Here is a 24,510-nt window from a genome sequence, read left to right on the forward strand (position 1 = left end):
AGTAATTTCAATACACATCCACATATTCCTGGATTAAAATTACCTCCAGTCGTAAGTTTGCCTTGTACCTTATATGTGACAGTTAATTAAAGAGTCAAATTTCGTGTCAATATTTGATGTAATATCATTATGAGTGTCACTTCTTAATAATTACATGCACATTAGTTCTCTTATCATGAAAGCTAATAAAATGGGAATTATGTTTTATAATTAATGCATGAAGCTTTTTGATCGAATGACGAAACAAAATTTCCTTCTATACTATTCTATTTTCTTCTAATATCAAGTAAAATTATTGTTTATGTTATGTATATCTTCAAATATTTAATCAAATAGCTATTATATATTTCTCATCGGAATTTGTTATATTGTTCAAATAATCTACACACTATATACATATATAAATATGCATGTAATATATATATATATATATATATGATTTAAAACGTATTCTTAAAATTGCAACTAATTAAAAAGATTATAATACATAAAAATTAACATAATTTAACTTTGTAATAAGCACTTGGGATTTTAACTAAATCATTTAAAGAAAATTAACTTAAAAAGAAAGATATTAAAAATTGAATTTAAAAGAATTTTGGACCAAATTAATTTAATTAGCCTTTCGACCAACATCTGTACTGTTTTATTAAAGTGAACAGGATTATCAATTCTTCGCCGTTTAACGTGAAAAGAAAGGTTATCGGTGTGATAACGAATTACACTCTCGGAAATTTTGCTGTAAGCGATTCTGCCGCTCAGACTAATCGGCGATTAAGTTAATCGGAGTTTGGCCCAAGTCACCAAACGAGCGAGATTCAGCGGCGTCCAGTGTCTCCCGAAGTTGAAGAATTCGGGGAATTGCCGGAGGGTAGTCCATCCCATTCCCATTCCAAGAAATTACTAAACGTTCGCGAAAGCGCGCTATAAACGTAACGATGGGATAGAATTAAGCAGGAACTTGTTATCTCTTGATAAATACTATGTCCACGAAACGAGTGACATGATAATTTAACGTTGCTTACTGGAGACGTACATTATTCGATGAGAAAAAAAGAATATTCCGTGCGCTAATGCTTTTTATTTGCGTCGAAGGAGAGATGCTGGCGAGAGAGGAAAAAACGTATATCGTTTTTAGTAATTAAAGTCGTCGTGCAAACATTGAAAAGTAAAGCGGTATTATTTTTCCAACGATCCCCGCGATTTTTTTCGTATATCGCAAATAAATTGGAAATCGCTCCGCCGACCCGATACGTCAACAACGACATTCACGTCGAAATTTAATTTGACATGCTCTATGATTCTATTTGCGTCACAGCATTTTGCCGTGAGGCACGTAAGCGGTTTTGCTCGAGTTTGTACGAATCCCATAAATATTGGTGCCAAGTACAACGATGGTAAAGATGCCGATTTATGAAGTTGCTCTATGGAGTATGAAATTGTTGCGCACATTATAAGTATAGGTTTCTGTATAGAAGCGAGCAGATTTTTCCCCATGTAGCATTACAACGGTTCTTATACGGAAAGAATGATTTTGCTGAAATATCTAAAAATTTGACTACAAACAGATTTGAAAATAATTTTATTGTGTCATTAAAATTATTATGTAGAACGCTTAAACATGATACTGAAATTTTTAAATACTTCAACAAATCTATTCTTTCCATGTATTATTGAGCTATAGTAATTCAATTGTGTTTTACAATTGTTCTGATATTAAAAGAGACTATAATTATTCAAAAACAAACGCAATAGAACTTTATATATTGAAATAATAATAAATTTTTAGAAATAATAATAAATTTCTAAGTAGAAATTTTCTTACATTATACATAATTTTATTACATTACACAGAAGAAACTTTTTACTAAAGTATTATAAAAATTCTATAAATTTTATGAAGTATTATAAAAAGTTTGATTACAGATCTGAAAATAATTTTGTTGAGCCCTCGAGATATGTAGGACGATTGAACATAATAATAATAATATTGTAAAAATTGTTGATATTAACCAATTTGATGAACAACCAATTTGATGACGTCCCATATAATAATTTTGATCAAAATTTCATGTAGAAACATGTGAGCATTGATGTATATTATTGCTTTGTTATTTCTTAAAAAGATTTAAATTATAATTCAAGTTTTAAAAATTCTATAAAATGAGATGTTTTAAAAAAAAACGTTATTTATAGATCTTTTGTAAATTTTTACATTATAACATTTACAAAGCCATCAGCGCAATATAAAAAATGAAAGTCACCAAAGGAATTAAATAAAAATTCGATTATTGAAAAAAGCCAGATTGTCAATCATAAATACAACGATTTGAATTCTAATTATTTATTTCTCGCAAAATGCATTACTTAAAATACATTTTGCGAGTATTTTGCTATTACGGACCGAAAAACTGAACGGTGTCGCCATGTACTTTTATTTGCTTGTACTATTTTATGCAATTTCTCTATCGGTACATAGATATTTAATATATGTTGATCATAAGTTCAGAATGTTCTTAGAATATCATTATATTCTATTGTTTTGCATATATTCTCGGTATATTCTCAAAATATTCACACCATACAGCATTTTTGTATGTTTTCTTGAAGTGTTAGAACATTTATACAATATCTATCCTGTCTATCCTCAAAATATGCTTAAAATATTCATGATTCGTGAATTATTTTATGTAAATTCTAAGGATGTACAAAGGACATTTACCCGAAAAAGAAAACGTTAAAAAAGATTTAAATTTAAAAAATTTTTCTCGTTCTTGACACAAAGTCCGCGCAATAAACACATATTAATGCATCGGCTTTAATTATGGAAAAGAATTTTCAAAACAAAACCATAAAAACAATAAAAAAGTTAAAGAAATAAAAGTTTTTACCGAAAAATATTGAATTCTGTTGGCAATATAGACGAGTTCAGTATCCCCTTAACTAAGAACCAAAGAGAAGTCTAAAAGCGCTCTCCCGGCCTATCTTGTAATACTGTCACGATCTCTCTATATTATCGCTGGTACATGCATATTTTTTAATTAAAAACTACATTGCTGTATCAATTTTTCGACATTGTTAATAAAATCTGGTGTAATTCATGGATCAAGAATATGCTTATACAATTAATTATACACTTCCACATAATTTTTGTTGTTGCTAAAGTAGCTAAAGCACTGACTAACTCTAACATTTATATATATTTATCAATATGTTTATATATATATATAAAATTAAAATAAATGAGTATATTACTGTTAATCTTTATCAATACTTTAGTCTATGATAAAAAAATTACACGTAATTAAATATGTAATTATATAAGCTTTTGATTCACGAATGAAATGGAAATAGCATGGACATGCACCAAAATACGATTTTATCGGCAGTGTCGAGAAATTGATGTGGCTATGTAGTTCCAAATTCAAAAATGGATATATTGGCAGTAGTGTATAGGAGTCTTTACAGAAGACTTTACAGGGCTTTATCCTATGAAAAAAACCGGAATGATCACTCTCGGGCTTCTCTCTAACAAGGAGTTTTGACGTTGACAGTCTCACGAAAAGAGCCGGGGCAATATTGCTCTCAGGCTTTTCTTTGCTCTCTGTTTAATCTGAAAATTTTTAACCTCCTAGGAACAATCGATAAACCAATTGCCGTCTCCAGCACCTATTAATCTAATCCCTACAATTCGACAAGAAACTTACGAGACGATTATATTTTGTAATATAAGAGAGTGCCTTATTTTTTAATTATAAAAAGAAAAAAGCATGGGTTTGTTTAAATTGTTTAATGAAGCTAACGTTTGTCGTTCAGTAACAAATTTCAGATACTGATTATTTATTATTAAACATGCTGAAATGAATGTTTCTAACAGACGAGCTGGGTTTGTCTAGTCCGGAAGATGAGAAGCGAATCTTAAGGAGTGAGGAAGATCGTTCGTTCGATGAAATAATTGGGCATATCGAGGATTTGCTGTTAGGTACAAAATTATTATAAAAAAATGAGAGAAGAGAGCAATCTTTGATAGACAGAATTGCATCATGTGATTTATGATTCTTTCTATCAATATTTATTAATTTTAATCTTGGTTTAACTTATTTTTTTCTTAATTTTAAGAAATAGAAAAAAGAGTAAATTAAATAGAAAGTGAAGTTAGTCCATGTTAGTAAAAATAAACAGAATTAAAAGAGATAAAAGTTAAATCAAAATTCAAGTTAATCTGCATTGGCAGAAATGAATATTTATGATTCGATCTTTCAGAGGAAAACTTTCAGGCCCTTCAACATGAATTTTTAGAGAAGTACTGGAATATTTTCGAGCCGATTGAAGACAACAAATTAATATATACTGATATATTTAATGAATATGTGAGTATCATGTTGAAGATTTTGAAATTCTTTGAATCACTGCAATTTTTTGAGACATACCTTATATATTTCAGAATAAAGCTGTAGAAGCATACATTGTGGACTATCTGAAGAAAGTCATGCCACAATTCACAGTAGATACTCTTTTACATCAATTAAAGTGATTATAATTAAATTATACAATCAATGACAATTTTCTAAAAAAATTTTCAATTAATGAGAATCTCATTCTTGCATGTCTGCACAACACATAAAATTTAGTGAGAAACAGACAGAGTTGGAAGGTGAAGTTTTCGAGATACTGTCAACAATAACAGACTTCTTGGCTTTTAAAGAAATGTTCCTCGATTACAGAGCGGTATGTATATCATTTAAAAAATTTTTTTTTATATAATCTATATGCACATGATGAAGAGTTCTTCGCAGGTGAAAGAAGGTAAGGTTGCAGATCTTAGTTGTGGGATATCTGTAACATCTTTGAAATCCTGCAATGTAGAGGACAGCAAAAATCCACCAAGATAATATCTATAATTTTATTATTGAGGTAGTTTTATAGATGAAGATTAGAGTATAAGATGGAATATATGAATAAATACGCGGCATAAAATGTGATATAAACCGGAAATATTAATCATTGTGTTCAATATTTATTATATTGATGGATTGTGTATTCACAAAAATCTATATTCATTTTATTGCGTATGTTTACAAGAAGTACAAAAATAATTTGAATATTATCGAATCTTTTTTCGCATTGTACAGTTTCTTGTAATACCCATATAATATTTGGATCCAATTTGAAATGTTAAATTTGAGAACTTGCTGCTGTTATAATACTATGATGGAATTCATGTAATCTCATTCTATTTTAAGTAAGAAATAAAATTGTCGTCGAAATATCCAAAAATCAATTCTTTAAATAAAATTATCTAAAGTGTAAATACATGGGCTATATTTAAATAATTCAAGTTAACAAACATTTTTGCATTCAATTCTAATGCATAAGAATTTCCATTTGTACAAGTTTGCTGTTTGTTTCATTTGGCATGCGATACGGCAAGGTTCCTGCAAAACTCGTTAACGCTCGGGCTTGCTCTCGAAGATCGCGTAGTTGTTGCTCCCTTGCGATTTTATCGCCTGGTTCTACCGATCGCAATTTCTGATATTGACGATACAGTATTGTCATAGTGGCCAAGAGGACGTCAGCCAATGTACCAGCTACTTCGGGTGACACTCGACGTAAGGCGTTCACTCTTTCATCGACTTCTCTTACTTGAAGAGGCAGCATCTTTGAATCCGCAATTGTCTGACAAAGAAAATATTAATTAGCTTTCTCTCTTAAATTAATCAAAACACACTATATTACATTCATTTACTTTATTAAAAATTTATTTACCCTGAGTGCGCTCTGATATTGCTCATTGTAAAATTGATCGAAGAAAACCATAAGATCCCTTAAAGTGTAAAATGAAGACACTACTTCTGAAGGCGCTTGAATTGCGATGTCTTTGTATCTAAAAAAAAAAAAAAAAAAAAAAAATGCAATATTTATAACAAGAAATTGAATATGAATATATTTGCGTGATAGTTACAATTAAATAAATTTTACCTCGCACTGATATTCATAGCTGTAGCTTGTAATCGTGCTCTGAGCGAGCCAGGCGGCCCTCTTTGACTAACCACTTGTGTCAAAAGCGTACACATCAAACTGAGAACCTTCTCGTGATTTCTAGCTAGATCGTACATCATTACTGCATCTTCCAACAGACCTTTTCTGTATAACGTTTCAGCACATATATTTATTACGTCGTCCGTATTGATCTGGAATTGATCTAAGATACCCGGGAGTCTGCGATCTTTGTCAAGCTTTCCGACCAGCAGAACACGATTTGCAGGAGAAGCATCCACTACCATTTCTGCGGCAGATGCGGCAAACATGTTACGATCATACGGGTCCTTCATACATCTAAAAGCAAAATATAAAAGTATCATGCTTATAATTTAATCTAAAAAATTTCAATCGATAAAATGAATTAAAGTTCCTACCTCAATAAAAATAGATAATGAAGGCTTTCTTTTGGATCTGATAATTCGAATCTTTTAACATATAACAGTATCAATCTAGCGAAATTCAATCTTTTTGCTGGTGGCTTATCAGCAGGATCTACACTTATCAAAGGCGCTAAAACACTTTGACTCACAGCCAACAAATTGTGTTCGTGCATGGCGGCTGCTAAATGAACAGCATGTGGTAAATGCCTTGCTCCAGCGCCTGTAGCTAAGAATTCAATGGCTGCTTCGAATTGTCCAGTCAAAAACAGCATCGAAAAATACAAAAATGGCTGTTCGTGCGCATGATAATAAGTTTCTCCTGAAAATTGCAATTGTTTAAAATTTCTGAATCTCCGACCAATATCGGCCATTTGACAAAAAAGGAGTATTACCATATATTTCTGAAATTGTAATTTGTAGATAATCCAATGTCAGTTTATTCTCAACGTCTGCCGGATCTCTCACTTGGCACAATTTTAGCCACAAGTAATCGTCAGCTGTGGATATCACTTCAGAATGCAAATCATCCGGCTCGCAAGGGACTAATGCGCAATACGCTGCTCTCTTATATGGATCAGTGACGGATCGCACTTGCTTCCTATAATGCAATTTTAGGATAGACTCGGCGCGACTGCTTGGATGGTGTTGTTGATCGTCGCAAGCTTCTTCGAGAGCTGCTTTAAACTCCGGAAATTCTGTACTACATTGATTCAGGCATTGCAGCGCGGCTTTATAATCTCCAGATCGCATGCAGTAATACACTAGAGGCCACAATGGCTTATCTTCCACCACAGCGTCCTCCAAATCTCTGAGATTTTGTGCCTTGACACCAACGAAACTTTTAACGAGGGATATAGTGCCTGGAAGACCACCTCGCTTTGCTTGTGTCAGATTCTCATTGATTATGGAGTTCATGAAATCTCTATATCGATTTTCCAGATATTTTTTGGCTTGTGAGACAATTCTCTGCTCAATTGCAGAACTGCTTCTTGATTTAATTTGATCTCCTCTAGGTGTCGGTGGAATATCGACCATACATTTCACCATTTGCCATAGATCCGTGATCTTCTTATCGTTGAAGGACTCTGAAGCTTTGCAAAACGCATTAAAAAGACTAGGCCGTGTTACACCTCTAAGCACATGATCATTGTAAGTCTGCAATTCTTTCACATAAGCAACTTCTACACTAGAAAGACCGCTGACCATTGAGCCAGCTAGTTTTGTACGTTGTGGGGCTCCACGTAAATCTACCAACTCGCCGGATGGTGCAGTCATTGCATTTATGATTTCAAAACGCATTTGTTTCCATTCGCCAAGCATATGTTCTATTTGTTGAGCTCTAGTAAGTTCAAATGTCTAAAAAATAAATCCAGATCCCTTATTACAGTATATTAACAAATAGAAGAAAATATATTCAGAATATATTCATGATTATCATTCTTACATCTTTGTGAACTTGTTCAATGATAGAAAGGATTGCATTCTCTTTTTCATTCCTAAGATAACTGACAATATCAGTGTCTGCAATAGGATCCAAAGGTTCAAACGTACGTCTCGCACTAAGCGAGTTTAATTTCTGTGAGATTTGAGATAGATCTACTCCTCGGGAGCCTAGTAGAACATGTCTGAAACAAATACACAGAGATTATACATAGTGAAAATACTGGAGCGTAAAACAATTTCAAATTGCTGAAAACTCTACAAGATAATAAATTGCTAGGTTAAACCTACGCTTGCGCTTCGTTGTCCTGGGTGCTAGTCTGAGTAACACGAGACCACAATTCGTTGGACGCCTCCAATATCTGTCGTAGATTCCTCTCGACCTGTGGTAAATCTTCATTTCCCTCAACGGCTGCAGATAGTTGCTCTGCCGATCTCAGCAGCTCGCTGAAGCCGGAATCGGCTGCCAATCGCGCCGAGTCGGCGGACGGCATTTCCGCGTGACCGCTATCACCCATAACCTAAGCCCGGCTCTACGTAATTATGTTAGGTTAAACTTTTTACACTTAAAATAAACTCAGTATACAATCAGACATTGAGTAGAAAAAGAGGGAACCGGTATACATAACAAGTTCAGTTATAAAAAGACAAATCCCTGACGATTATCGTGACGTGATGCCGGAAATATTATAAACCACGCGGCAAAAACCGCGAATCACGAACCGTTTGAACTCGTGAGAGCCAAAAACGTGACGACATGTAATAATCGGTCATCGCAATTGCGTCGTGCCCTATGTGCAGAAGCCATAAGGCGCAAGTTAGCAATTTTATTAACTTATTATTATTTAATCATTAATATTAATAATTATTATTTAATTAATTATTATTAATTATTTTTATTGTTATCTAATTAATTAATTTCCAATGAAAAACATTGCATTTCTACTTTTGAAAGTCTTTAGGCTCCAACTCAAACTTCTGGGGAATTTTTTCAAGCTTGGGAAATGCGGGAGAGCCAATCCATTCTATGGACGGCGAAAGAGAATTCTCTAGCCGGTTTGACAGCGTCGCGTCTGCTTCTGCGATTTATGTCAACTTTACCTCCACACCGCATAAGTGAAGCGTTAAGTTAAATTCTATCGGCGATATTCCGATAGAAACATGTAATCTAAGAAAAGGGAAACTCGAAGAATTTGAAGGGAGCTAAAAAAGAGAAATTACCATTGACCGAGTAATATGTAATCCTCGAATAAAATAAGGAACGAGTCGTGAAATGAACGTCAAGGTTGACAGGCGAGTCAAACGTTAACGAGTGAGCTCGACGTTCCCTTGTGGCGATGATCATTTAATAATCGGGATCATGGAGGACGCTAACAAGGAACGTCGGGTCCTGCAGCACTATGTTGCCAAGCAAGACACGGTACTGATACGGATATTCGGTGCGTGTGACGTAAACGTTAACAAGTTGCGTCTGGGAATGCTTGTAGAAGCACTAGAGGATTTGAAGGAGAGCGTGTTGAGGGTACGGGTGACCGATACCATTGGCGGATGTAAAACCTGGTATGGCACGGAATGGCGTTGCCACAAGTACGATTTGATCCCTGTATCGCAGAAGATCTGGCAGTACTTGCTCGCCGTCCAGTCACCCCAGGAAAGAGTACGATTGGCAAACGACGAAACTCTCTGCGAGCAGATAAGAAATATATCTGTTAATGACATAGTTTGGTATTGCAATGATCCATCCAACAAACGCGTCAGGGAGTTGGCGTTTGTCAGATATATAGGATCTGTAGCGCAACTTGGATTAGGACATTACTTTGGCCTTGAATTAGTGGTGAATTGACTAAAGTTGTTTTCACTTGCCACTGCTTTTGTGAAAGATTTTTGATGTTATATAATTTGAACATAGAATGTAGAGAATATTCAAAGTTATACAGCGCTTCCTTGTATCTAGATATTGGAAGTCATGAAAAAAATTTTATTAAATTTAATTTATATTTAAAAGAAATAAACTGATGACACAGTTTTGCTTCTCAATTAGATTCAAATGAGTTTTGATGATTTATATAGTGAGTTTTATTAAAAGTAAAGAAAAACGTGCAATAGATATGTATAAAATTATATATATATATATATATATATATATATATATATATATATATATCTTTTATATCAAAACGGATTACAAAATTGAAGAGAATAGAATTTGTGCTGATAAAGAGGAAGCATATGACTTTTAGAATAAAAATTACAATACAATTAATAATGTATTAATAATGTATTAAGTAAATATGTATGCATAACATAGAATTTAATGACATTAAAAATAATTACAGGAAAGTCAAGAACTATTCAAAACATCTTTATTGGCCAAAGAATATTTTATTTGCTCGCGTTGGAATGCTGCTACAGTATTCGCTGCTGTAAACAATATATATCCATATAAAGAAACTGCAATCTCTAAAGAAGATGCGATCTCTGGCAGCCTTGAAAAAAGTATTTACATTTACGAAACAATGTTTCATTTAGTTTTCGAATTGTTCAATTTGCACATTTTTATATTTCAGCATTGTTGTTGAAAAATAACGTAGGAACAGACCATGTCAATGAGAAGAAAAGATCTGTACTGGACACTACACCGGCTGTTTTATTAGAACAATTTACCTTATTTGATGACAACAAAAACAACAATCATGAATCTGTCAACATAAAAGAACGTCATCAAACTGGAAAGGCAGAACTTGAAAATGATATTAATAACTATACTAAAAGTGTTGATCACGATCTTTTTAAATGTGGTAATTACACAAAAATAATAAATATATCCTTATTCCGTCGATATTTCTCCATAGAATCCTAAAACAGAATTAGCCACAGTACTGAACTTCAATTTCTTCCGTGCGATAGAGAGGGAAGTTAATAATAGCTCAGGTATTTAAAAATAGATGTCCAACCTAGCCCGACTTCCTAGAGGGCTGATGCCAGGTTATAAAGTATTCCACGATTATTGTAATTTTGTTTAAAAATGGCAGCAGAACTGCAGAACATTCCTATTTTTGTATTGGAACACAAGTGGAGTAGTGACATAGAATCAAATGTATACAGTGACGTGGAAGATGCGCGTAGCATAAGTTTGTTGAATTACAGTAAGATATAATTGACATCTTGTCTCTATTGCACTTTTAACTAAAAATTTTTCTTCCACAATAATTGTTACATTTTTACATGAGAAAAGGAATGACACTTTTTTGCCTTTTTATATTGTGTTTAAACATTGTTATATAGAAATGTGAATTATAAGCGATTATAACAAATTGTTATTAATTGTAACAGGTAATGGAGAGAAGAACGAGATCAAAAAATTTAACAGAATAGAGAATAGAGGAGATTTAATGGTGGGCTCTAATGTGAAGGTACTTCTGGATTCTGATATTCATTATGGAGTTATTCGATGGATTGGCACACCGCCTGGTACAAGTCCTGATAAATTGATGGCCGCTGTTGAACTGGTGAGTGAAATAGATCGATCGAATAGATTATTATAAAAAGAATGATGGAACAAATTCAAATTTTGTATTATTTATAGGATAATGGACATCCTTTAGGTACTGATGGAACTTACAAAGATATCAGGTATTTCCATTGTAGGCCTTACAGAGCTGTATTCACAGATATCGAACACTGTTCTCATTATGAAAACGTAAGTATGAATAAAGCTATTTGTTACCTTCTTAATATTCATGTTATATCTGTTATTTTTCTGAAAATATCTTTCATAAACAGACGAAGCTGGATGAACGATCTGCACTTGTAAATAACGATAATTTCGGTAACATGGAGAGTTCCGTAATCACGGGTATTGTACGACCCATTTCTGTCAAGGGAGACTTAGAAAGTATATGCGGAAAATATCGTGGTATTCAAGGCCATCATAATTCGTGCTATTTGGACGCCACTCTTTTCAGCATGTTTACATTTACTAGCGTGTTTGATAATCTTTTGTTTCGGTAATTAATTTTGCTTGTCGAATATATTTGCTGATTAAAAAATAAAATTTCTCTAAATTTCTCTTAAAAATAAAAGTGGATTTTTTAACACAAACATTATAGCGTTTTTCTAAAAATTTATTACATTCTTAAAATTTATACATTCTTTTTTAGCCCGCCGAATGAAAAAGATTGTCCACAGTACGAAGAAGTGCAGAGAGTCCTGAGAGAGGAAATTGTAAACCCGCTTAGGAAAAACATGTTTGTCAGAGCGGATCGTGTAATGAAGCTTAGAACGTTGCTTGAAAAACTATCATCAGTATCCGGTCTCACTAGTGAAGAAAAAGGTTTATTTTTATACTTCGAAATAATGTGGATTTTATTTCTAATCACTATACTAATGACTTGTTTCATATATTTCTAATATTTAGATCCAGAAGAATTTTTAACTTCGCTAGTCGCCCAGATTTTAAATGCCGAACCATTCCTCAAATTAAGTTCCGGGCAGGACGCATATCATTATCAATTGTTTGTTGAGAAAGATGATCATCTAAATTTGCCGACTGTGCAGCAATTATTGGAACAGAGTTTCCTGACTAGTAACATTAGGTTGAAGGAAGTTCCTTCTTGTCTTATCATACAAATGCCGCGCTTTGGAAAATCGTTTAAGATGTATCAGAAGATACAACCTACATTACTTCTCGATGTGACGGACATTATTGAAGATTGTTGAGTATCATTATTTTGTATCTCGAGTGCAATAATTATTCTTATCTGAAATTTGTGTACATTGCGACATTAACATATTGACATTTTGTAGCACCTCGACAATGTACAGTATGCGGCAAATTGGCGGAATTCGAATGCAAGGAGTGTTACGGGCAATGCGGCGTCGGTCTCGAAAGTATAGCTTTCTGCTTACAATGTCTCGAAAAAGTTCGTAAACTAACTCGTAAGATACATGTATGAACGGTATAAAGAGGCATACATAAATAAATTATTTCACATATTTTCTTTAGGTACATCGTCACGAACGAAGAACAAATCACGAACCGAAGAAACTGAATGTACCTAATGAGTTCACAATTCTACAAGAGCATTGTCCTGTACCGCGTTTGTATCTGGAGCTATCCGCGGTTGTCTGCATCGAGACCTCGCATTACGTTTCATTCGTAAAATGCGGTCCTGGCTCGGAGGCACCATGGTGCTTTTTCGATTCGATGGCTGATAGAAAAGGTGCTTCTCACTCATTTTTATATAAATGTTAAGAAAATTAATTTTTTTCTATATCTTTTATCGATTTCTTTAGATTAGCATTGCTAATTAATTACTATTTTATTATTCGAAATTCTTTTAAATATCATCTTATTAATATAGTTATATCTGAAATTGAATTCTATTGAATAAATTCTTTTATTATTAGGAGAGCAAAATGGGTATAATATACCGGAAATGGTACCGTGTCCAGATTTTCCTTACTGGTTAAGCGAAGAAGGAGGAAATTATCTGACCGAATTGACAGACGATCGTCATTTACCGGAACATGCAAAACGCCTACTTTGCGACGCATACATGTGCATGTATCAATCTCCGGATGTTATGATGTACAAATAATCTGAAATTGATATTTTTAGTAATGTTGATTCTAGCATTACTATACAAAAGTGCAATCTCCTGCTTTATAGAGTTTTCCCTAATGACGTAATAAATACACGTAATGACTGTAGTTAAGATTAAGACAATCCCGAAGTCTCGAAAATTTTATGTACAAAATAGGAACATATGTTTGTATGCGAAAAAAATTATAAAAAAAATTTATTTGTAAAGTAACATTCATACGAGATATATGTATATTTCTCTTCCTCATATAAAATTGTTGTCTTGTTCCGTATCCAATATTAATCTTGATAATTAGTAATGCACACTTTTTTCCAAAATGTGCATCTCGAAACTGATCTGAGAATTTATTATCTTTAATTTAATTCTTTTAATCTATGTATACGAACAATTTGTGTTCGTATTTATTTAATTTTACCAACAATTTTATCAATATTAAGTACCAGAGTGTTATAGATTGAAACGTCATTATAGTTTATAATATACAAGAAGCATTAAAAACTAACTTAGCACATTATTATTTTTATTGCTTTTTGATTATCAAAAAATGAACAATACATCAGTTATCTAATAATTGTCACGATTGGCTAATATTGAGTTAAATTAAATTGTCACTAAAATTAATTCAATTACGATAAAAACTGCACGAATAAAAAAAAAATTTAATTAAAAATTATGTTTTCAATTAAAAATTAATTGGAAAACTGCTTATATTAAGCTATAAAATGCACTATTTATATTCAACTACTAAATGTAATTTTTTTTAAAATTACATTATTTTAAATGATAAATCAAAATCAATTTCTAAATATTCTAATTTACATATGCAATTTTGTAGTTTGTAATCGATATGTGTAAAAAAGTTTGTCACTTCAAATGTTGAAAATTCTATCCCACGCACACGTACATACACACATACAATCAATAGAACTGCGAATCCAAAATCAGCTGTTTATCAGTCGAGTAAAATTAGGTTAGAATATCACAAGTGTATTCGCATTGCTTTTAGAGCTGACTTCGAGGCGATTTAAATTTTTAACTAATAATGTTAGCGAGGCGATTGACGTTCGCGTTCGGTAAACAACTACGCGAGCGTTCGTGCTTTCCAGATAATTCGCTCACTCCAGCGGCACGCAGTTACAGCGTGGATCACGAGAAGCGACAATATGAGTGGAGAGAAAACGAACACAATGCGGTGACAACCCAAATCGGAGACGATCCGGAAAAGCCCAAGACGATCATGTGGTTTCCCACGGCTGCACGTAAGGAAACCGATTTCTCCCTCAGCAACATTGTGAAGTGGTACAAGCACCGGAAAGTCATTTACGCCAAGGCCAATCAAGCATTTATACCGGAGAGGCACAAGATCCTGGGCGCTGATCTGGCCACCGCACACTTCATTCTTTTTCGCGGCGGCCGAGTCAAATTTAAGAACAATACCTTGTGGATAGAACAGGATGAGAAGGGCTTGTATCAATTGCCCGAGAGTTACGACCCGCACTACATCCTCGAGGCAGTGGACATGAACGGATTCGACTTGCATTACGAAGGTCTCAGTAATTTATGTGGCCTTGTAAAACTCAAATGGCTCAGCCTTAAAGGCTGTAAGAATATCGACGATTGGGGCTTAGACAAAATCTCAGCGGAATTCCCAGAATTGGAATACTTGGACATCTCTGGTTGTGAAAAGATCAGCGAAAGAGGATTAGAATCTCTGTACAGAATGATCAATTTAAAGAAGCTGATCGCAACGAATTATCACAATTCCGTTGCCTTTGAGCTGACTTGTTTTATGTTGGAGGATTGCATGCCAGGATTGTCTTGTGAAATTCTTACACCTGAGGAGAAGACTAAAGATTAATTCCAACAAAAGATTAGAAATAATTAGCAATAATTTGTGTGACTATAACAAAATATATTTATCTCTTTGTTTATATCAGTATTTAATTATTTACACAATCTTAGTAATTTGTTTTTAAACTGATTTATACTGTTAACGTTTTGTCAACTTGTTCTTTTCTCTGCGTTTTTTTGCAAAGCGTAACTCCGCCTTATTAGCAACACCATAGCTTTTAATGTTTTCATTATTGTCAGAGAGTCTGATGTTTTTAAAGCAAAGATAATATTTCTTCCAGATATGTTTCCAACTTATTTTTTTTTTGACATTTTCTCTTTTTAAAGCTAGATTCATGTGTCGCTTGATAGCCTTTTTTAAATCAAGTACGGTTGTATTATATGGTGGCACCTTAAACAAAGTAAAAGAAATATAAAATAAATTAGTATAATGTAAACTATATTGTAGATACAACATATAATTAATCAAGAATGCAAATGTAGTACCACTATTGCAAGCTTTGGCAGTTCTCCCCGATTTAAAAACAAAGTTATGGCTTGTCCTTGCGCAACTGCAATCTGTGACTTAAGTTCTTCTATCGTGACATCCAAGGGCAATCCGGAGAACAGAGGATCGCTCTCAACAATATTACCTATAATCGCTTTGGTTAATTTTATTAATTCATGATGATTGAATTGTTTAGACTCAGACTTCACTTCAGCTTTAACACTTGATTCTTTCTTGATAATTGATTGTTCGGATTCTGCATCTTTGTCATCTTTTTCACTGTCCATATTGGAATATCATAACCCAAGTAGATTTCTAAGTTACGAGAATTAAATATATATTAATAAAATCATTTACATTTTTTTGTTGGAATTTCGTACAAAAATCACAGGAATCTCAAAAGCTTCCTTGAGATTTCGTGCGTTCCAAAATCCACCTGTTCTGGAACAAAGTGCCGTCTCACACGATTGTCTTTTCCTTTTTTCATGATACTTCGCGATTGACGCGCATGCGCATACATGACCCTCGCTTGTCGGTACAGCGAGGGCGCAACTGTCGGCGATCAATCTCGGCGTTTCCCATTCGTGCATACGCAGTTGGCCCACCGGAGTTAATGCGTGAGGTTGTGTATGTCGATTCGCTTTCGGGTTCCCCACTCCGCGTCCTCGGTGTTTCAAGGAACCTTATCACCCGACTGATAAGTGCTTATCACAGCGGACAACAATAGACTTAGAGATACGAGATTCCGAACATTAACGAGAGTTCGTCGCGTCGAGTTGGCATCCGCAGTTTGAGGAGCCGCGAGGATGACGGTCATCACGAAGGCGATCACAGAGAAGAAGGCGTCCGACAAAACGGAGCAGCCATTGTTTGTGGAGGAAAATACGGCGGTTAGTATAAACCTCTGGTCTCTCTTTATTCACGCGGAGATCTCTCCGTGTCGACTTCTTCGTTTCCGTCCCCTCGATCCGGGAAAATTGCCTGGCCGCGAGTTCGGGATCGTGCGCAGCGAAGTCACTTAACGCTACCCTTGATACATACACATAGATATATATGCATATAGATATATAGGTATGCACACCTAATAGCAGTGTCGAATATATATATTCCGCGAATCGTCAATTTATTATATCAGTGCACGTTATATCTACACCTGCTCGCTGTCAATTCGTAGACGCGCGTTGCGTTTGACTGTGTTGACATGTCACTGTGCAACGTGCATGCGTGTGTGCATACGCGTGTCCGCCGACGGAGGCCAGGTCGGGTAAATTCATGAGAGAGTATTACTGCTGTGTCGTAATAGACGCACCCGCTCTATATTTTTCATGCCTCAATGAAGATAACGCGTGACGCGTTAACTGCAGATGAGGAAATGAAGCATATTAAGGAGAGATTTTTATGAAAGAATCGACTCTCTCTCACATTCTGCTTAATTTTATTTCCATCAGTATTTATTTTTATCGTGCGGTTTATCATTTAGATATAAAGTTTTATATCCATTTCTATATTTATTAATTTTAATTTTAATTTAATTAATTTGTTTTTTTTGTCTAATTCTTAGAACTAAAAAAAGATATAAAAGCAAATTTAAACTGAAAGTAAAGTTAATTTTTATATTGATAGAAATTGATTCTTGTTTATTTCCACCAAATGTAAATTAATCTTGTTTAATTTATTTTTTATCTTTTTTAGTTTTAAGAATTAAAAAAAGATTAATTTAACTGAGGATTAATTTAATCTACATTAGAAGTGGATGTCAGAACTAAAAAGATCAAAAAGTAAATTAAACTGTGTTGCTGGATCTATTAGTTTGCTGGAAAGTTAATATAAAAATATGTCTGAGTTGCCGGATAAGCGAAATATGATACGAATGATTCTTCTTTAATAGGAGGGCACGAAAGCCGATCCTGAAGCAGCGCGTCCGAAGATTGATGTGACTGGACGTTACTTGCTTACCAGAAGAAGCGTCCACCGTATACATGTGACAGCAACATTGATGCTCTTTCTTCTTGCATTGATGATTCTGCTCATTGGCATGATCGCTGGACTATATCTCTACAAACAATATGCGAGAACTCAAATGCGCAGATTTCGCACGGGCTGGTACAGCATCCCCTATGACAGCTCAAATAAAGCGTCTTATGGCAATAATGCAGTTCACCAGGGGCTGTTTGCTGACTCCGATCTGTTCACCAAAAGTCTCACCAGAGCCATGGAACAGGATGCGATGGATATTGCTAGACATCTAGATAACGACATCAATAATTTCTTCAAAGAGAGATTTGAAATTGATCTTGAGAATGAGCATTATGAGAAGATCGACGTGCCTGATTTCCGTGGTGGACGACAAGGTCGCTTCATACATGACTTTAACATTGTAAGCCAATATCCTAATTCTGCATTATGATTTATAATGTGGAATATAATTTTTGTAATATCTCTCTATATGTTTATAGAATAAGACAGGTATCGTAGACATTGATGGTCAGTGTTGCTTTGTTATGCCATTGAATCGTCAACGCGTATTACCGCCCCGTAATATGTATGATCTCCTTAGAAAAATGTACAACGGTAAGTTTATTGTTTGATTTGAATTAATCAGTTTTTATTAATGTGATTTATTATTATTAAAACATATATTGCATATGTAATATTTATACATCAGGTTACTATGAAGTGGACACTGCAATTGTACGTGAAACTATGAAAGTAATCACACCGCCAATCACCGACATGTCAGTCGTCGGAACGTATATAGCACGTGAATGCCAAGACTTGCCTACTTATATGCTGCAGAAAGTGAATTCTTCTAGTAGTGAGTTGTCGGATTTTAAATATACAAAACAAGATCTCTGTGATCTACCTATTATTGTGTATATTGCGTATTAACATATTGTGTTTTCGTGTTTTAGTTGTAAAACGCAGCGCATCGCAGAGCGGCGTATTCGGACAATTCGCCGGCAATAGCATTATGGAAGTTGATATCGTAAATTTAGAAGATTTCGAATGAAACTATGAGAAATTGAGCGAAGGAAATTTTCAATTATTCTAGAATATTAAAACCACCAGTAGATGAATGTATAAAAATTATACGCTGTCCAGGATGGACCTAGGTAAATATTCTGTCGAGTTTAGGAAGAGAGATCGTTATTTTGCATTTATTGTATATCAATTAATTCCTTGCCGTTTCTTCTATAAACTTATGTTTCAGAGATATTCTCATATTTGTCGAGATTTTCATTACAAGTCTTTCCATTTTTATTAGTTATTCCATTTTTTATTAAGTTTAGACTGTAATATTATACAATTCAAGTACTCGATTTATTATTATCGATCTGAAATCGATTTAACGCATCATAAAAAGAATCCTTTATATCATGAGAGGCTAAACGAGTGAACGACTGAATCATTATAAAAAAAGAATGAAAGAAGCTTGACTAAGATGGTATATTGTCTGCAAGTTGGTTCTTATAGGAAAATTAATATTTCTTCCATATTCTTGAGATATATTATTCAAACAAGTAGCAAACGCGATGTTATTCCATAGTAATAACATATTTATTATTATTATGGATTCTGATACACAGCTTGTTGATTATATTTACAAATGTGCATTAATAATCGACGGAAACCAGTAGAATAGCCGTGCACTGTGGTTGCGCTTACAATGCAGTTTTACGATATGTTATTAGTATATTAGAAAATGTTTATTTGTAAATTATTAGAACAATCTATTGTTCATATTATGGACAAATGCTTGAACATAATATGCTCGAAATACAAAACGAGATGCTACAGAATTAACAACTTTCAAGATACGTTTCGAAATAAGAAATACATTGATTTTGCAATTAATGTAAAGCACATTAAACGTTTATAAGATTATTATGACTATATAAATATTTTTACAAAACATTGGATTGAAAAACAAAAGTTAACACAGAATGCTGGTTCAGGAGAGATCTTGGTGTGTTTGGACATTCCATAAGACTTGTTTATCTCTTCTGCATTTCTAATCGTAAAAAGTTATATGTGCTTTCATAAATATTAATAATGCGTATTTTAAATATACGTTTTGTGTACTAATATTCATTGTCAGTTTATCATACATAAGAAACTGAAAATTAGAACAGGAATAGATAAGAACTGAGTGCAAATTAATATTAGTCTATTTTGGTGCATTATCTTATAGAAAAAAATAGTATTTAATTTCTTTTTCTAATTTTATCATAACATGCGCGCGCAGTATGTATACAATATGTCGTTACTCAAATGTATCCAGGTACTCGGACATTCTGTATTTATCTTAAATGTTGTTACAAATATATTTATAAATATTAATATTTAATGAAATGAGTCTTCAGATTTTTTTAATGCAATAACTTTACAATAAGAATAATTTATGAATGAAAACTGATGTAATCCAAGATTTTAGTGACATATCAGAAAAAAAGGAAATTGTTTCCTATTATTATTGTCTACATAATAAATATCGTGAAATTAAAATGGTAAAATGCATCGTTGCAGGATAATTTTCATACATGAATTATTAAAACAGATATGGTTATAATGTAATGAATAAAAATACTGCATTATATTTCTGAATAGAAAATTCTTATTCTGTATTTATGTGAAAAAGAAAATTTGGACTTTCTTTTTGTAAACTTATCAATCGAAATATGGAAATATATATGTATTAATATGTACACATAATAGACCGAGTGCCTGAATAATCCATTTTTGTATTAGTTACATTTGCTCCTGCTCGTCAACTTCAATAAATGAACACGCAAATGTATAAAATACGTGGCGTGTACACGCCGTTTTAAATGTCAGTAGACATATAGATTAATCACTGGTAGCAATAAGTGATGTATTAGTTAACCATTTTCAGGTGGATGGAAATGCAGAATGTCTCGTTAATATTAATTAGTTTCTGTTGACTTCGCGATGCATAATTCTGTCTGTGCATTTAAAGTTTTTTCATAGAATATCGTTATACGATTTTTTATCAAATTTCGCGTGATTGTAGTTAAGTTCCTACTTAAAATATAGCCACTTCTATTTCTATGAGTTTGAGAAGTTTCCTTAGCTTTATAGCGTTAAAAATCAAATTTGTAAAACTGTATGCGAATTAATTATAAAGTCTGATACGAAAATAAATAATACATATAAATGTCAGTGTCAGTGTAATCACAAAATGATTACTGAATCAAGGTTTTATTGAAGTAAAAGGATTTCGCTGTCTTGATCAATTATTGGGACGTTTGTTTCACAAAAAAAATCTTTATTTTCAATCTATATCAATTTTTCAAAAGATTAATATACAAACGATTTTCAATTTTTTGAAAACGCAGAATATATTTCTACATAATTGTGTATTAGTATAAAAATAATAATGTATAGTCATAGATTATTTAATAACATTAGATCATTAAATAACATTTGTATGTACTAAGTCAGCTATGGCTTTTTGCCTAAGAGTATAGAGTTTTTTCACCCATTTATCGAATCTTGCTTCTTGATCCATCATAAGCTGAAAAGAAAGCATAGATGTTATCTATTTTTGCGAGTATATTAGGAAAATTAAAAGCAAAAAAAACTTACTGATGTGTGAAATATACTCTCTGGGCCACTTGGAACATTAGGAACTGGAATTTGTATAGTATCCGAACTAATGTCTATTACAATATTTTTAAATTTACTCTCTTTGTTAGCAGATGAAGTAAACTGCTTGGGAGTAAAACCTTCAGCATTTATCTCCTCAAGTACACTATCCTTGAAACGTAATTCAACAGGAAAGTCTTCTGAAAAACAACACAATTTGTATCTATTAATATATTATTAAACTCAAATAGAAATACAAACTGATGTTACTACCTTTTACTGGTAAGGTCTGGCTCTTCTCTGTATTGACTTTTGGTTGATTCGACTGCGAGCTACTGGATGGACTTCGTGACTTTTCTCTGGATGTGGATCTAGCTTTTCTTCTTGAACGGTCTGAAGAATATGACCTGCCTGTATTGGAACGATAACGTTTTTTATCTCGATCTCTTGAATGACTGCTCCTGGATCCTTTGTGACTCTTTGAGTTTCGATCTCTTCCTCTACTCCTTGAGTGCGAACGATGTCTGCGCTTTGTCTTTGAGTGCTTCGACGATCTTCTTCGATGTGGTGAAGACTCGCTACTGTCAGAACTGCTAGATCTGTAAAAATTATAATTATATGATGATTTTCTTCTTCATAAATGACAAACGTATTCTAATAACATTAATCATAATTAAAGGCTAAACGTAACCGATGCATTTGACAAATTGAAACCTGTGTAAATAACATTCCTAACTTCTGGATGACAATTATTAATCGTGTATTATTTTTGAGTTTTACCTTGACTTTCGATTTCGTTTTCTTCGGTATCTGCTGCTATGATCCGAATCTGAATCACTGGAGTATCGTGCCATAATTGTCAAACGATTGCAAAACGATGTAAGAATCGAAATTTAAAACAAACCTAACCTGAAAAATCACGGACGATAAACTGACTATTTCAATGGACAATTGACCCGAGTGCCATCCATAGACACGAAGACTAACTAAATTTAACGATGTATAGCGTTAATTTTTTAATCATAATTCTTTATTGAGTTTTTTTAACAATTAAGAATTTTACAGATTTAATTACTGCATATCAGTAAAGATAAAAGAAATGTACGAATAATATATATGAATAGAACATCATACAAGACATAAATATATAAATATATCATATAAAATATATAAAGCTATAATTGTATAAGTATTTGATTAATCTTACAAATTAATAATGACATAATAATTAAAAGAAAAAAAATGCGAATAAAATCATATATATATATATATATATATATATATATATATATATATCTTTATAGAAAGTAGAAATAAATTTGAATTTTTTGCATCATGAAGCAAATCTTGCTTCATTCATTTTCATGAGTTAACATTCATAGTATCTAAGTATGTATATATAAAATGGTTATTTAATATACATTCTGTTTTTATTATTACATTTTATTATAATTAGAAGATAGAAAATTATTATTATGAAGAAACGGCCACAGTTTCTATTTCTAATGCTGACACTCCATGTTGTTTAAGAAAAGGATCATAAACGCCTCCATAAATTTGAAATTCAAACATAGTAATAGCCGCTGTGTCCAGAGATTCAGCATCTGGAATTTCACGTCCACGATAATAAGGTTTGAAGTCTTTCAGAGGTAATGTCACATTAGAAAATTCTTCATTCAACATTGACACCTGAAGTAGAAAGTATTTATCGATGAAAGAATGTTTCACTGTGAAAATAAATAAATGATAAAGTCTATGAAATTTTGAAGTTTTACCGTGAAAAATTGTTCATAGCTGAGATCCTGGTTGGAATTCTGTCCTCGATGTCTCAGGCATATCTTGTAGTGGCTATTTTCCCCTTGTCCTCTGCAAACGATATCGATATTTTTGAATGTCGACAGATCCAGATTTGTAGCCTTTCTGACTCCAGCGAAACAGGCACCATTCGGTTGTGGATTCAGCAGTGTGAAGAAGACTGCTCTCTGGAAGAGCTGGCTTGTTTGCAATGTTAAGACAGCCTTGGATTTTCCTACTGTTCTCACGGTGTCGGACACTTCCCGCCAATCATCCACGCTTTGTGCATTCGTAAAATCAAACAGCATCATTTTGTACCTAATTAAATTCAAATGATACAGGCACATATAGACTTGCTCCATACAATTGAATTCTCAGAAAATAAATTCAATTCCTAAAAGTGTCAATTGCATAAATTTTATACAATCGAATAAATATCAAATATTTTATATAAAATAAAATGTTCGAATTTGAAAATTTGAATAGAAAACGGGAAAATAATAAAAATGTAACACGATTTTTTTTCATTCTTATTTATACTTCCTAATAACTTAATGACTGAAATTCACTTTAGATAATTTACACTAGCATTTAAGGTAGAAGTTTATTTACAATTTTATATATTATGTAATGCAGAAAAGTTTAAAGAATTACAAAATATACAAAGTATATTCTAAATTTATATGTATATAAAAAAAAATATAAAATTATAAATAAAATTGTATTTCAAAATCTCATACGACTTTAAGATATTTAATAATTAAAAATAAAAAAACCCCGATGACAGCATTAAATTTTTAACTTGTACTTTGAAATTAAATGAAGATAAAAATTTGTCGAGTTAAGGAGGTTAAAACAAAGGTTTGTTTCTAATTGTTTGTAATTTTCTTTGAAATTTACGAAATCTTATATTGATACAACCCTTCGACATTGGAACTCCTCTTCAAATGCGTGAATTCGGTAATTTCTGAACGCGTGATAACAATCATCGTGATAACGAAATAATTACATCACATCTCACCCTCTTGCAAAATGACACGTTGCAATAAAAACGGTTAATGTTCGTAAATTCATATTACAAAATATATTTTTTTTCTCCACATGAAAACATGAATTCCCCGAGACGAGTCGAATTTTAGCTGCCCTTCTCTCTTCTTTTACAATAGATATTGACTTTTGACTTGACATTCATTTTGTTGACGTGCAACATGATTACATTGCTCGAATGTATATATATATATATATATATATATATATCTATATATATCTATATATGCTCTTCCTTGCGTTCTGCACACTGTGG

General features: G+C 32.9%; 8 protein-coding genes across 11 annotated transcripts; 4 read left to right on the top strand and 4 right to left on the bottom strand.

Moving 5' to 3' along the window:
* The first annotated feature begins 3,426 nt into the window (after positions 1-3,426).
* Positions 3,427-5,277, top strand: LOC105433500 (ADP-ribosylation factor-like protein 2-binding protein). Its single transcript, XM_089073251.1, has 6 exons — positions 3,427-3,774; positions 3,878-3,982; positions 4,264-4,370; positions 4,445-4,530; positions 4,632-4,728; positions 4,797-5,277. Exons 1-6 carry the CDS (start codon positions 3,771-3,773, stop codon positions 4,890-4,892), a joined length of 495 nt encoding a protein of 164 aa, XP_088929377.1. The 5' UTR covers positions 3,427-3,770; the 3' UTR covers positions 4,893-5,277.
* LOC105433499 (nuclear pore complex protein Nup93) lies at positions 5,034-8,607 on the bottom strand. Its single transcript, XM_011648845.3, has 7 exons — positions 8,154-8,607; positions 7,867-8,047; positions 6,815-7,778; positions 6,417-6,741; positions 5,980-6,336; positions 5,767-5,884; positions 5,034-5,676 (listed from the first exon to the last, which is right to left on the bottom strand). The coding sequence occupies exons 1-7, from the start codon at positions 8,378-8,380 to the stop codon at positions 5,365-5,367; spliced, it is 2,484 nt and encodes an 827-aa protein (XP_011647147.1). The 5' UTR covers positions 8,381-8,607; the 3' UTR covers positions 5,034-5,364.
* Positions 8,608-8,916: 309 nt separating this feature from the next.
* Positions 8,917-13,678, top strand: CYLD (ubiquitin carboxyl-terminal hydrolase CYLD). Its single transcript, XM_011648847.2, has 11 exons — positions 8,917-9,696; positions 10,199-10,358; positions 10,430-10,660; positions 11,196-11,371; positions 11,449-11,562; positions 11,646-11,869; positions 12,023-12,195; positions 12,280-12,576; positions 12,669-12,784; positions 12,868-13,084; positions 13,272-13,678. Exons 1-11 carry the CDS (start codon positions 9,223-9,225, stop codon positions 13,460-13,462), a joined length of 2,373 nt encoding a protein of 790 aa, XP_011647149.2. The 5' UTR covers positions 8,917-9,222; the 3' UTR covers positions 13,463-13,678.
* A 692-nt stretch (positions 13,679-14,370) lies between these two features.
* On the top strand, positions 14,371-16,121 carry LOC105433503 (distal membrane arm assembly component 2). Its single transcript, XM_011648851.3, has one exon. It carries the CDS (start codon positions 14,511-14,513, stop codon positions 15,324-15,326), a length of 816 nt encoding a protein of 271 aa, XP_011647153.2. The 5' UTR covers positions 14,371-14,510; the 3' UTR covers positions 15,327-16,121.
* Positions 15,360-16,093, bottom strand: LOC105433502 (U11/U12 small nuclear ribonucleoprotein 25 kDa protein). Its single transcript, XM_011648850.2, has 2 exons — positions 15,806-16,093; positions 15,360-15,710 (listed from the first exon to the last, which is right to left on the bottom strand). The coding sequence occupies exons 1-2, from the start codon at positions 16,091-16,093 to the stop codon at positions 15,459-15,461; spliced, it is 540 nt and encodes a 179-aa protein (XP_011647152.2). The 3' UTR covers positions 15,360-15,458.
* A 285-nt stretch (positions 16,122-16,406) lies between the features above and the next one.
* LOC105433504 (integral membrane protein 2C) lies at positions 16,407-20,378 on the top strand. Its single transcript, XM_011648852.3, has 5 exons — positions 16,407-16,696; positions 17,695-18,183; positions 18,263-18,377; positions 18,472-18,621; positions 18,719-20,378. Exons 1-5 carry the CDS (start codon positions 16,613-16,615, stop codon positions 18,814-18,816), a joined length of 936 nt encoding a protein of 311 aa, XP_011647154.1. The 5' UTR covers positions 16,407-16,612; the 3' UTR covers positions 18,817-20,378.
* Positions 20,379-21,072: 694 nt separating this feature from the next.
* LOC105433505 (uncharacterized) lies at positions 21,073-22,676 on the bottom strand. Of its 2 annotated transcripts, none has more exons than XM_011648854.3 (4): positions 22,194-22,676; positions 21,687-22,012; positions 21,414-21,610; positions 21,073-21,342 (listed from the first exon to the last, which is right to left on the bottom strand). In XM_011648854.3, the coding sequence occupies exons 1-4, from the start codon at positions 22,265-22,267 to the stop codon at positions 21,241-21,243; spliced, it is 699 nt and encodes a 232-aa protein (XP_011647156.2). In that variant the 5' UTR covers positions 22,268-22,676; the 3' UTR covers positions 21,073-21,240. The 2 variants fall into 2 exon arrangements, with proteins under 2 accessions (XP_011647156.2, XP_011647155.2); XM_011648853.3 differs by having other exon boundaries at positions 21,414-21,613; positions 22,194-22,404.
* A 131-nt stretch (positions 22,677-22,807) lies between these two features.
* Positions 22,808-24,458, bottom strand: LOC105433506 (uncharacterized). 3 transcript variants are annotated; one of them, XM_011648855.2, is made up of 3 exons: positions 24,229-24,458; positions 23,189-23,525; positions 22,808-23,102 (listed from the first exon to the last, which is right to left on the bottom strand). In XM_011648855.2, exons 1-3 carry the CDS (start codon positions 24,393-24,395, stop codon positions 22,887-22,889), a joined length of 720 nt encoding a protein of 239 aa, XP_011647157.2. In that variant the 5' UTR covers positions 24,396-24,458; the 3' UTR covers positions 22,808-22,886. The 3 variants fall into 3 exon arrangements, with proteins under 3 accessions (XP_011647157.2, XP_011647158.2, XP_011647159.1); XM_011648856.2 differs by having other exon boundaries at positions 24,129-24,419; XM_011648857.2 differs by having other exon boundaries at positions 24,217-24,416.
* Positions 24,459-24,510: the final 52 nt, after the last annotated feature.

The sequence above is a fragment of the Pogonomyrmex barbatus genome, unplaced genomic scaffold, assembly GCF_055798465.1.
Source record: "Pogonomyrmex barbatus isolate J1 unplaced genomic scaffold, ASM5579846v1 scaffold14, whole genome shotgun sequence".
Classification (NCBI taxonomy): Eukaryota; Metazoa; Arthropoda; class Insecta; order Hymenoptera; family Formicidae; genus Pogonomyrmex; species Pogonomyrmex barbatus.

Coding starts and splice junctions, on each gene's coding strand:
- LOC105433500 (XM_089073251.1), top strand. Junction 3,983..4,263: donor TATCGAGGATTTGCTGTTAG/GTACAAAATTAT, acceptor TCGATCTTTCAG/AGGAAAACTTTCAGGCCCTT. Junction 4,729..4,796: donor TGTTCCTCGATTACAGAGCG/GTATGTATATCA, acceptor AGTTCTTCGCAG/GTGAAAGAAGGTAAGGTTGC.
- LOC105433499 (XM_011648845.3), bottom strand. CDS start 8,380: ATGGGTGATAGCGGTCACGCGGAAATGCCGTCCGCCGACTCGGCGCGA. Junction 7,779..7,866: donor TTGAACAAGTTCACAAAGAT/GTAAGAATGATA, acceptor TTTATTTTTTAG/ACATTTGAACTTACTAGAGC. Junction 6,337..6,416: donor CATTATCTATTTTTATTGAG/GTAGGAACTTTA, acceptor TTTTGCTTTTAG/ATGTATGAAGGACCCGTATG.
- CYLD (XM_011648847.2), top strand. CDS start 9,223: ATGGAGGACGCTAACAAGGAACGTCGGGTCCTGCAGCACTATGTTGCC. Junction 9,697..10,198: donor ACTTTGGCCTTGAATTAGTG/GTGAATTGACTA, acceptor AAATAATTACAG/GAAAGTCAAGAACTATTCAA. Junction 12,196..12,279: donor TCTCACTAGTGAAGAAAAAG/GTTTATTTTTAT, acceptor TCTAATATTTAG/ATCCAGAAGAATTTTTAACT.
- LOC105433503 (XM_011648851.3), top strand. CDS start 14,511: ATGTTAGCGAGGCGATTGACGTTCGCGTTCGGTAAACAACTACGCGAG.
- LOC105433502 (XM_011648850.2), bottom strand. CDS start 16,093: ATGGACAGTGAAAAAGATGACAAAGATGCAGAATCCGAACAATCAATT. Junction 15,711..15,805: donor TGCCAAAGCTTGCAATAGTG/GTACTACATTTG, acceptor ACTTTGTTTAAG/GTGCCACCATATAATACAAC.
- LOC105433504 (XM_011648852.3), top strand. CDS start 16,613: ATGACGGTCATCACGAAGGCGATCACAGAGAAGAAGGCGTCCGACAAA. Junction 16,697..17,694: donor TTGTGGAGGAAAATACGGCG/GTTAGTATAAAC, acceptor CTTCTTTAATAG/GAGGGCACGAAAGCCGATCC. Junction 18,184..18,262: donor TCATACATGACTTTAACATT/GTAAGCCAATAT, acceptor ATATGTTTATAG/AATAAGACAGGTATCGTAGA.
- LOC105433505 (XM_011648853.3), bottom strand. CDS start 22,267: ATGGCACGATACTCCAGTGATTCAGATTCGGATCATAGCAGCAGATAC. Junction 22,013..22,193: donor AAACGAAATCGAAAGTCAAG/GTAAAACTCAAA, acceptor TAATTTTTACAG/ATCTAGCAGTTCTGACAGTA. Junction 21,343..21,413: donor AGAGTATATTTCACACATCA/GTAAGTTTTTTT, acceptor CTTTCTTTTCAG/CTTATGATGGATCAAGAAGC.
- LOC105433506 (XM_011648855.2), bottom strand. CDS start 24,395: ATGTCAAGTCAAAAGTCAATATCTATTGTAAAAGAAGAGAGAAGGGCA. Junction 23,526..24,228: donor ACGTGTCATTTTGCAAGAGG/GTGAGATGTGAT, acceptor GAATTTAATTAG/GTACAAAATGATGCTGTTTG. Junction 23,103..23,188: donor GCTATGAACAATTTTTCACG/GTAAAACTTCAA, acceptor TTTCTACTTCAG/GTGTCAATGTTGAATGAAGA.